Source organism: Rhyacophila brunnea, unplaced genomic scaffold (assembly GCF_057557595.1).
Source record: "Rhyacophila brunnea isolate RB1 unplaced genomic scaffold, BYU_Rbru_1.0 scaffold_3, whole genome shotgun sequence".
Lineage (NCBI taxonomy): Eukaryota > Metazoa > Arthropoda > Insecta > Trichoptera > Rhyacophilidae > Rhyacophila > Rhyacophila brunnea.
In genome coordinates, this window is record NW_028232965.1 from 21,615,635 (window position 1) to 21,627,695 (window position 12,061).

Consider the following 12,061-nt stretch of genomic DNA (forward strand, 5'->3'; position numbering starts at 1 on the left):
TGCCTCTAATAAATAAAGCCTTTAGCATGACGATTCTTAAAAAAACTCATTTTCCCCAAAAATGGAGTTGCATCTGTTTGCCTCTGAGGTACAGAATTATTATGAGTCGCTTTATTCTTTACAGGCTTCATTACACATTTTTCAGGTGAATGATCAAATAGCATAAAAAGGCACAGATCTTGAAGGCAAATTTTTTTTATGTAAAAATAAAATTGGGCAGAGACCTGTTATAGCATCTAGTGGATTATGTCTGCCTCCCATTCTTTCCATCCTGGGTTTCTTAACAGATATACAAACAATGTATATTTGCACACTGTGCTAATCGCTATTGCATAGATAGAATAATTCGACCATATTAAAAACGTTCTGGTATGCTATCAAATGTTATTCAAAATCTTCAATTATTTATCAGATATCAAATTATATGTAGTAGTTTGGGTAATGAGGTATGAATTTGGATTGTAGATCACCCGTGGGAGCAGAAGTATCTGAAGCGCCTAGTCCTCCCTTGGAGTTGCGAAGACCTCCGGCCGCTCGCCTCCCCGTACCCCACCCAGCCCACTCGCCCGCGCTCAGCGACAGAAGCACAGGTATGTACATCACACATACACACACATGCCACTATTTCGATGTACGCAGCGCATCCATAAATTATTACAAGATATTCAAATAAAATATCCATAAGACTAGAGACATTTATTTAGTAAAAAGTGTGGAAAATTATTATAAAAGAAGAAAATATTCATCATAGATTTTATACTTAATTTAATTGTAAAATGATGATACCTGACATGCGAATAGCTGTTTGAGACGTAAAACCCCTTCTAATGAAGAGAATAGCATGCCCAATCTCAAAAGTCACTCCCCGAATGTCATAGTAGTAATAAATTATTTGATTGTAATATTGTTTTGTTCGCTGACAGATTCACCACAAGTGGCGCAGGGAGCTCAGATATATCCAATGGGACGACCTTCATCCCGTCCTTACTCGGAAGCTTCCGGAGGTGATGTGGGTGCGGGACGCTATTATGATGCAGTTCCTTCGTCCTCTCCCTCCAGTCTCCACCTTGCTCGGTTGCAGCATTGCGCCCCTCCCTCCCTCCCGCATTCGCTCCCTCACCAATTGTCCCATCCCCACCCTCATGCGCATCCAGCTCACCCCGTGCATCCCACGCACCCTGCCCATCAAAACCCCCACCCCCACCCGCACTCTCATTTGCATCATCAGCGACTGCCATCTATCACTCAAGGACATGGGGTTAGTACATTTTATGGATGAGGTGTCATGTTAACTTTGCCACAAAATGTAAAGGCTTGTTCGGACCGGTAGAGTGATTTAGTCGAGTAGCGAGTGATTTGGTAAATAAACGTGTCTGAACAGACAAATTTAGTCGAGTAGTTTAGTAAAATCATCAGTCCAGTCGATCCATTTTATTCTAATATTTCGGTCGAGTAGCGACCCCCACCACATCTCACTAAATACTAAACAAGCCACGAAACAAGTCTGAACAGGCGAGTTCATTAGTCGCTGACTGCCGTAGAAATGGCACAACGTTGGAGCAAAGATATTACTCGAAATAATATAACTAATAGGCCGTCAATGGAAATAGGCCAAAACGAACCGTTTATGACGGTCTCATCTTACGCCGGAACCGTTTATTGCCGTAATAAAACTTGTCGAGTGTACATCCACTGGCCTGCGAATCTGTATATTCGGGTGCCGCCGTGTTCCATAATGCTCCATTAACCTATTCCTCGCGCGCGTCATGTAGAGATGCCGGTGATCGCCGTATATGTGAGCCGCGAGCGTCGCCTAGAGGTGACAGTAAGTTTCTACTGCTGTATTTTCGTTATTTGGTAAGCAACAGAGACGAAATTTGTTTTACGAACTTGCTTCATTATTATTCTACTGACATCTGTTGATTTTTGTCATCCAAACATTATGAAATAGTTCGTAATATAGCAAAGACTCGACCCATATCGACTTCCTTCAAAATACAAATAATCAGTTTTGTCGATTCAAATATCTCCGCTAGTTGGTTGCGCAATATGCGCAGGCGTGTGATGTCATTTCCGACTTCGGCTTTGTTTGGAATAGTGCGGTGATACTATTTCAACAGTGTGTGTCTGGTTTCGTACGGTTATCGATACCATTCAGTTTCGGCTTTTATAAAATTACTTTGAATACGCGATTCTGTGATTAAGTGTAATTATTTTAATCATAATATTGGAGATTTCATACATTTTACCCATTGAAATTAGTGGAAAATGTGTGTAAAAGTAGTATTTTAAATTTCAATAATATAATTTCGAGTTCACAGATTCTTCATATATATTTTTATATACATTTGTAATAGTGACAATAAGTTCGTGTAGGTACATTGTGTAGTGAAATATTTAAAGTTAATTTTTGTACATTGCGATCAAAATATCTGCGCGTGATAGTGTATCCGATGAGGAAGCCCAAGAATCCATTGAATACTTGGATTCCGATTATGAAATGGAAACTGATGATGAAGGAGAAACAGGGCTGGCAGAACCACACAATATTGACGACCCTTCTGATGTTGACCATAATGTGGGAGAGGCTTCCACTTCCACCTCTGGACATGAAGCACCAGAGGCTTCCACTTCCACCTCTGGACATGAAGCACCAGAGGCTCCACGTCAACCGTGGACCGCGGGACCATTTGTGCCAATTGTGTATGACTTTGACAGTTTTAACACTGGTGTTAATCCAAGTGTAGGCTTGAATGAGAATTCAAGTGAAATGGAGTTTTTCACACACTTTTTAAATGAAGATATAATGGGTAAAATAGTGAACTTTACCAACGGCTATCACGATCATCTGACCAACACACTAGTCCACACACCTAACGCCCGAATTCATAACTGGTATGATACTTCCATAAGCGAATTGTACATATTTTACGCTGTTACCCTATTGATGACGAGAAACCGCCGTCTTACAATAGAGGAACACTGGAGTACCGACCCTTTGTTAAATGCAAAAATTTTTAGCCAAACGATGGTCAGAGATCGTTATGAGCTAATTTTGCAAATGCTTCACTACTCTGACAGTGAAACCCCTGCCGGTGATAGACTTTACAAAATTAGAACACTTCTCGACCACTGCAGAAATTTGTTCAAAGACTCGATGTTGCCGAATGAAAACCTCTGTATAGATGAAAGTATTATAGTATTTAAAGGACGACTTATATTTAAGCAGTTTATACCTTCAAAAAGACATAGGTTTGGGATTAAGTTATTTGTTATTTGTGATGTTGAAACTGGATATATTTTAGATTTTATAATTTATTGTGGCGACGGAACTGAAATTACCGATAGTGAAAAGTTGGGTGTGTCTGGGGCTGTTGTGACCACATTGATGAGGGATTATTTTGGCAAAGGCCATACACTTTTTTGCGACAATTGGTACAGCAGCCCAGAATTATTTGAACATTTGTTTAAACAAAAAACAAATGCGTGCGGGACAGTTCGCAGCAATCGGAAGCAAATGCCGAAAATTCAAAAATTAAAAAAGGGTGAAATAAAATCTTTAAACCGACACCCTTTGCTTGTGTTGAAATGGCATGACAAAAGGGAGGTACACATGATAACTACCATGCACGACGACTCAATGGTGCCCACACATAAAACCAATAGAGCCACGGGACTACCCATTATAAAACCGAAGTGCGTTGTTGATTACAACAAAAACATGGGCTCTGTCGATAAAGTTGACATGATGTTGAGTAGTCTGTCGTGCATGCGAAAAACAATTAAGTGGTACAAAAAAGTTGGTTTCCACATCATTGATTTATTTTTATTAAATGCTAGTATTATTTACACAGTCATAACCGGTAAAAAAACTTCTTTGGCCGATTTTCAGATTAAAGTAATTCGTCAATTAATAGAAAAATATGGTAGTGCCTCAAAACCTTCAACATCATTAAATATACCTTCTTCCAGTATTAATCCAAAAAGAATGTTAAAAACCGAACTTTTAAAACATTTGCCACGTCAAGTTCCCCCAACTGAGAAAAAAGTCAAAGCATTTAGGCGGTGTCGGGTATGTTCCCAATCTACCATTAAAAATACAAAAAGAAAAATGACAAATATTATGTGTCGAGAATGTGATGTAGCTTTGTGCCCTCAGCCCTGTTTTTACGATTACCATGAAACTATTAAATTTTAAATTCTTGTCCGATAAAATTTTATGTTAAGTGTTTTGAAATAACCCCTCAATAATAAATAAAGTGATTTCGTAATATTTTTTATGTGCTCTGTAAAATATTAATGTGTTCTGTGTTTGAAGTGGGGTTCCCACGTATCGTATCGTGCCCTAATAAACTTGTCATCGGCGCAAGTGTCCATGCCACTTGAAGTACGACAGTGGCCGCCTGGTATGTACCTATGCATGGTTTTTTTACTATGGGACGTGTTTGTTCAAGCTATATCGCCCCATTTAAGTCGTATTTGTTTATTTTTAGATGTCGTAAAATTATTAGGAATGTATATTTATCTGTTCTACTGCTTCTCGGATTTTTAATGACAGTTTTTAACGAGTTATGATATGATTTATGATTCGTAAAAATCACGCCTCTGACAAATGATATACATTGGGGCGACCATTGGCGCGACGAAAAGGTTAAAATAACAGTGTTTGTACATGCACGTCTATTTGAAACAAGTATTCCTTATATAAAAACAGAAAAATATTTTTCTCTATGGTCACTTTTTGATGTCTATGGGCGCTAACTGTCAAATAAAAGATAAATTTTCGCATTTTGCCGCTAGATATCCCTAGTAGTCCCTATATGTTGAACTCGCTATTACATACTTCCATATTATTTCTTTTATTTTTCGATTAATATTACATTATGGCCGGATAATCCGAATGCCGAATAAACGTTATTGAATAAATATAATCATTACAATTAAACAAATAAAAGTAAATGGTTATCGTGATAGTATACCGACCTACCATATAATTATTATGCATAAATTGATTCCAGCACAATCATGTGAATTGAGTTGTTAAAAATATAATATTATATTTATTAGATTTTCATGAATCATTCATCAATTTCATGATGTGTATTAACTATGTGTACTGTTACTAACGAGAATCTTGAATTCGACGGCATTGTAGATTAATATTTCACTGAATCATAATGAAATATGGAAGAAAACAAGTACCTATGACAATTATCAACAAACGCGAGCTGTCAGTTGCAATCTGTCAAAAATCGACTCTTCCAAATTTAGCAATGGGTTCGCTAAACTTATGGTCGAGGGGCATTAGGTGTTCGGGTTCGGCGAGATGCTTATGTACAAAATCTCCATGAACGCAAAGCATACGTTTCGCATGCCATCTGGCGTAAAATCGCATTCGAAAATAATGGGTGGATGCGGTGTTATAATAATTATACTTCAATGCGACAAACATTAAGATAACCGTCGCGAATGTGTGTTGATAGATCTGTAGATAAATGGCAATATTTCACAGAAATCTTGTTATTGAGAATAGGTAAATTATCTTATAAGTTATATTCATTTATTATTCTGTTTATTTTGTATAGGTACTCAGTATGAAGGATATTATGTCATGTCGGTAGGTAATGTGGATAATTTGTTGATTAATACGTTGATAAATAATGGCAATATTTCACAGAAAACTTGTTGTTATTGAGAATAGGTAAAGAAATAGGTACACATTATCCTAGTGTTCATAAGAATAATTATAAGTTATATTCATTTATCATTCCATTTATTTTGTATAGTCAGTCAGGACAACGGAGCATAAAGTACCTATTTATTACCTAAACAAACTACAAAAATACATAGGTAAGCATACAAAAATTTATGAAACCACAATAATATAATAGGTATCCTATGTAAATTAGTAGGTATTCATCAATAGGCATTTGGACCATAAATCGATTCAATTACGTCAACGCCGTTTTTGTATCTTGACATTCGAATTCTTTTTGAAGTTACAATTTTATCTGACAGACGGCAGTACTCTCGTGTCGCGCGAAAGGTGTCCGTTTTGAAATATCCGTCGCTCTGTTATTTTGACACGTCACTCACTAATGCACTGTGTTCGCACACTTTTCAGTTACTAATTCACTAAATCACTCGCCACTCGACTAAATCACTCGGCCGGTCCGAACTGGCCTTAATACATAGTAAAGTAGCAAATTCAATTTTCATGTCATATCTTAAAATACATTTTTTTTTAGTAAATATGTATAAATACTAGCAGTTTTGACTAAAGTTTTCTTCCCCATAGGAATTCACCATGATTGTTCTATTATATGTTGCAGTTGCAATTGGGAGTGGACGGAGGCAGCGCGGGTGAAGAGAGGGGTCCGTCGCGAGGCAGTGCCCCGGCGCAGGGAGGCACTGCGCTAGCGCAGAGTGCCCCTGGACCACCTCACGCCTCACACGCCCCACCCGAAGCCGACTCCCTTATGATGCTACTCAGGGTCAGTGGCCTCTCACTGCCTTAATTCTTAATTTTTATTTATTACAGTTATGGGCCCGAGTTCGAATCCAGGGTCTGGCAAACAGGCAATCGAACCTGGAGCCCCCGGATGAAACGTCAGCACCTTACGTAGTACTGATCTACCAGGGCCGTCTATCTAGGATGGGGGTCGGCAACCTTTTCTGACTAGTGGACCACATTCAATTTTTAGTTTTAATAATAGGGCCTCGAGTGTCCAAAAGAAGATAGGGAGTGTAGAAATATATAGTATGTCAGTGTGGTCGTCTCCCATTTATGGGCTGCAGGAGCGAATTACTTTTCTATGTAAAAGTAATTTTCTAAAGGTAGTTTTTCTTGCATTCCATTTTTGGACTGGAAAATTCTATTTTGAGGGGATAAGCTAAAAAGAGCTTGACATTTGGGAGGAAATTAAAGGTCTCAATCATTTATTAAAATGCTAAAATGCGACCCTCAAAAAGTTTTTGGTACCCACTTAATTTAATTTGACCTCATGAAAAGAAAGGTTGCTTATAACTACTAAGATGCCCTCTAAAATCTAATAGAAATGTCATAACATACTCCTTGATTATATTATTTTTAAAATTAGTCTCATGAAGTATTGTATGATATACATGTGATACAATATACAGTCGAACTCGGTTATTACGATCTCGGACATAGCGAGATCTCAGATGTAATGAGGAAACATTCGTTGACATTTGGTTCCATACATTTATTCGTGTTATAACGAGCAACTTATCGGTATACTGAGCTAAAATACTGTTAATGTGTCGATCGCTTAAAAACATTTCGACTCTTAAGCAATAAAATCCGATCGGACAGAATGCCGCTGGGGACGGAATACGTTTATGACAATATTAAGTGTCTTAAGTACCTACCTAATATGTAGTTGTTTTCATTGACAATAATGAAAAAGTATCCACGCATAATATGGTTGAAAAATCCAAGGTTTGTGAAGTCCGTAGGTACCTACCAGCGTTTATTACAATAAACAACTTCTTTTGTAGTTTATGAAGGCCATGCTTTTTTCGGGGATTTTTACGATGGTTTACAGATTTTTTATTTTTGACATTCTCATTTAAAAATACCTATTCTCTGATATCACAAGTACCGCTTATAACAAGCAAATTCAGTCGGTCCCATCTTCCTCGTAATAACCAAGTTCGACTGTCCCTTGTAAACAATTGATAAGATCACTTTAAAATTCAACATTTTAATGAATCTTGATAATGAATGCATTGTAACATGTTCATTACACATTATTGTTCAATGCATTCAGCACTAGTATTTTGCGAATGTTGTCAAAGGTTTTTTTGTAGCAATTTTTCCTATGTGACATGTATGTATCTCACAGTACAAATGAAACCATACTTTGAATTCAATCACTCATTCATTATTATAATATACAGGTTTGTCAATTCACCCATATTATTGTGTGAAATCTATAATTTTGTTCTAATTTGTAATCGTTATTTGAATTTGAATAAGATGAGGTATGTCAGAATATTGCTACAGATGAAAGGAATATTATTCCGAATGCAGCATATAATAATGTCAGTTTTGGATTTACAGCGCTACCCCGTGATGTGGCAAGGGCTACTGGCACTGAAGAACGATGCGGCAGCTGTGCAAATGCACTTTGTACATGGCAACCCGGCCGTGGCCAGCCACACCCTTCCCAGCAACGGTGACGGCTCTACTCCCCCACTCAGAATCGCTCAGCGCATGCGCCTTGAACCCGTGCAGCTTGAGGCCGTCGCCAGGAAGATGCAGGTATATCACTAGTCACTCCGCCTCTCTTACTTTCAACTTATGGAAAGATAGGATAGTTGAGACCGTGCCTCATGATTGATTGTCTCTTTGATGCAAGCCGGATTCCTCAAGGAATAAAGTGTATGTCCACTCTGTCCCTGATAGCTGTCGGTATATTTGTGTCCAGGTTACAAAAATAAATACAACTCATAGAGGTTTATTTGCATCTTCAGATGGAGAACGAGCATTGCATGCTGCTGGCATTGCCATGCGGTCGAGATCATCTGGATGTGTTGCAGCAGTCCACTCAATTGAACGGAGGATTCATCACCTACCTCCGGAGGAAGCAGGCCGCCGGCATCGTCAACGTCGCTCCTCCTGGCCATCATCAGGTAAAACAACCGTTTCATGTTATCGATGCAATATCACCGTGCTGTACCAAATTTGATTATTCTTAATGTGTTTCATTGTTTCTTGATTATTAATCTCACTACTCAAGGATCAGCTTTAATGAATGTTTTATCTCCTCAGGCGCTGTACACCGTCCACATTTTTCCGTCATGCGACTTTGCTAATGAAAATTTGGAAAGGATCGCGCCTGATCTACTTCATCGAGTCGCCGATATCGCTCATCTTCTTATTGTAATCGCCACTGTTTAGTGCCCGGCGACAATTGTATCGAAAGTGTCAAACGATTATCTTTGTGATGGAACAGTTTTAGCCGGGTTCATTGGCGTGACTCCCTAACTTTCGCGAATAAAATATCTCATTTACAGTTGAACTGTGAAATCTTTACATGTGAATATAATTCGTATGGTCATACTTATAGTGCCTTTACAAGTGCATGGATTTACTGCCAGAAATACCGTGTAAATTAAACAATCGCGACAATAACTATTTACACACAATTATGCTGATTATCACAAATATTTCATTTTTCATCAGCGAGACGCATTTGTTGTTGCGTGAATGTTTTGTGTGCTGCGTGGTGTAATTATAAATAGTTCACCACCAGTCACGCAAGTTACAACTATTGTGTGAAAAGCTGCTGAACCTTTTGATCCATGCATATGCAGAGTTGCAACTTACATAACAATAAGTGTTTACATTTTTTTTCATTTTATTGTTAAGGTCACAAAAATAAATACTGCCAGCAGTAAATCCACGTATGTGTAAACGGGTTAATTATGTGAGATGCTAAAATAACCAACTGTTTCATATGATACAGGAAGTTGACATGCTATTAAATGATGAACCTGCGGTTAAAACTGATACGAAATAATCATGTCAGGTTAATTACCTGCATTTGCTGTATTCACTGTTTCATAATATTACTGTTGTCTGTTTTATAAAATCGTGTCCTGTTATATTTTGCATTATCAGATAATTATTCTTCGTTCTTATTGAACCGCAAACTACCAAAGAATATTTATTTTGATCGTTTTGATAGTTTCTCTAGTATTGTTTTCAATGTTAAAATTTCTTCTGTCTCGTAAGGTTCGAGATGTCAGAACGATGAATCACATTTGATTGTGCAAAATATCGACCCGGAGCAGTGGTATGTGACAATTCTGACTGAAAACATGATATGAGTCTTTTCCACCGTCGGTATATTCTGTGCCATAAGATGGCTCATCACGACCGCTCTCAAGGTTTCCAAAGGCTTCCATAAGAATTCTTATTATATAGATAATTTATATTGGCGTTATTATTTGGGATGCCGTCTTTGAAGTGTGGGTTATCTCAAGTAAAAGCAAGCAATAATATACGTGAAAGCTAGAATATTATAAAAAAATGTCCCCTTTGATGGATCTCTTCATAGTAGATTTATACCGACATAAAGTTTATTATGTAATTCATTATTTCTACTTTTACTATCTTGTTTTTCTCAAGCATAATTTCCAGTCTTTTTTATGGCAAAGTGCATTGAATATTTTTTCTGTTAAGATAATTTGTAAAATGTATTCAACCACAGATATAATATCAGATCATTTATATTGAGGGTCAAGTGTACTAAGTCAAAAGGGTGTTTGGGATGTTGTGGTAAAAATAAATAATTCGTGGAAGGGGTATGCTTCTTAAAAATATATGATAATGATAATGCTTATAAAAATCTTTTTTCAAATAATTGCTCTCCTGTGAAATTGCAAATTATTGTCACTAACCCTTTTGACTTAGCATAGTCGATATATATTTCCGTACCTCAGAGCCAGTGTTTTCATTGTATGCACAGAATGCAGAAAATGAGTCAAGTACAGTTTTTGTATCAAAAGTAACATCTTACACAACCAATAAATCACATTTTGAGTCTATTCATAACAGAAACTTGATACACATTCCTAAAACCAAACGGCCGAAAGTTGACAGACATCATGAGGCTGAAATTCAATTTTCCAAAAATGTTTTTTTTTTTTTTAAATAATATACGCTGCTACGCTGGCTCTTTTTTTCATTATGAATATGAAAATTCATTCTTTAGCCGAATTTTCATTTGTATCGAATTGCATTCAACACAAAGCACAAGTACACAAAAGCATTAATATTTTTTATTATTTATAAAGCATGTAATGATTATTTAAAATTTCATCAACTGAAAATATGTACTTTATTGTGTTTAGTGTCATGATTTTTTAAACTCATAAAAATTAAAATTACAATTCCATGTGCAATATCATATTGAGGGCGTATTTGATGTCCTTTCAATGTCCCCATTATGAATGACGCATATGAGTAGATGCTAAGAAGTGTTTAAACCTAGTTTGTGCTGTAAATTAAATAAATGCCTACAATTTTATTGTTTCGGCTTGCATTGAAATACTCTGAACGAACTTACCGGAAAGTTTTTAATTAGACTTTAGGATACCTGAATTAGAGTAGATATATTTGTCAAAATATGTAGGGGTATTTATTTCTAAAGAAAATTTGTGACAATCATAATAAACGGCTTTGTATAGTCGATTTCTCCTGAAATACCATTTAAAATTGTTATAAAATAATTTCTAATCCTTGAATAACTTTCGGCTTCGATAGAACTAAATCACAATGTTTTTTTATTTTTTAATATCGTGTTTTCAATGATTTTTGTGGATTTTACATGTTTTTTTTAAAATTACAAGTCTTATTTTCTATATTACAAACTATATATGTATGTATATTGTTCCGATACTTATTAATTCAAGGAGATCATTATCTCCTTGAACTCTTCATTGATATTATCGTGACTAAAAATTGTTTATAATTTTTATTTTGAGTTATGTATGTATGTATTTACTTTTTTTTTTGACAATTTACTACCGTCTGTCTCATTCATTATTATTTTATTAATTATACACGTATTTTTCTATTTTATTTATACCTGCCACAAAGTTTTATGTGAATATAGATTAGATTTAAGTTATAAAAGCCAAATAATCACCCCCAATATAAAAAAAAGTTATCAATCAATCAAATATCCAATGTAAACTTTTCGATGCTAATATACATTAAGCTCGATGAAAATTTAATCGCATTCAATCATACGCACGATTCCTTCAAAGAAAATTGTAGATATCGCACTCATACACGCGTTTCTTCACTTACCGGTTTATTTATGGGTTTGCCATTTTGTAGCCGGTGAAGTTTTCATTCAGCCCTTCTTATATTTGCTTGTTTTTTTAATTTGTTTTCGTTCGTTTTTGCATAGACTTTTTATTCGGGGGTAGGAATGGCGGGACATAATTTATTCGATCGACCACATAAACATTTCCCCTTTCTTCATTTCAAAGTGCAGGGTCATTAAACTACTTAAATTTACGG

General features: G+C 36.3%; 1 protein-coding gene across 2 annotated transcripts in view; it reads left to right on the forward strand.

The window, feature by feature from the left end:
- The window catches only part of spen (spen family transcriptional repressor split ends), a 240,240-nt gene extending 228,179 nt beyond the window's left edge, over window positions 1-12,061 (forward strand). For both annotated transcript variants that reach the window (XM_085952285.1, XM_085952286.1), the window contains exons 15-20: window positions 466-590; window positions 924-1,258; window positions 6,333-6,494; window positions 8,087-8,287; window positions 8,500-8,658; window positions 8,798-12,061. In XM_085952285.1, the coding sequence (XP_085808411.1) occupies window positions 466-590; window positions 924-1,258; window positions 6,333-6,494; window positions 8,087-8,287; window positions 8,500-8,658; window positions 8,798-8,926 (1,111 nt within the window). In that variant the 3' untranslated portion in view covers window positions 8,927-12,061. The remainder of the gene's footprint in view (window positions 1-465; window positions 591-923; window positions 1,259-6,332; window positions 6,495-8,086; window positions 8,288-8,499; window positions 8,659-8,797) is intronic.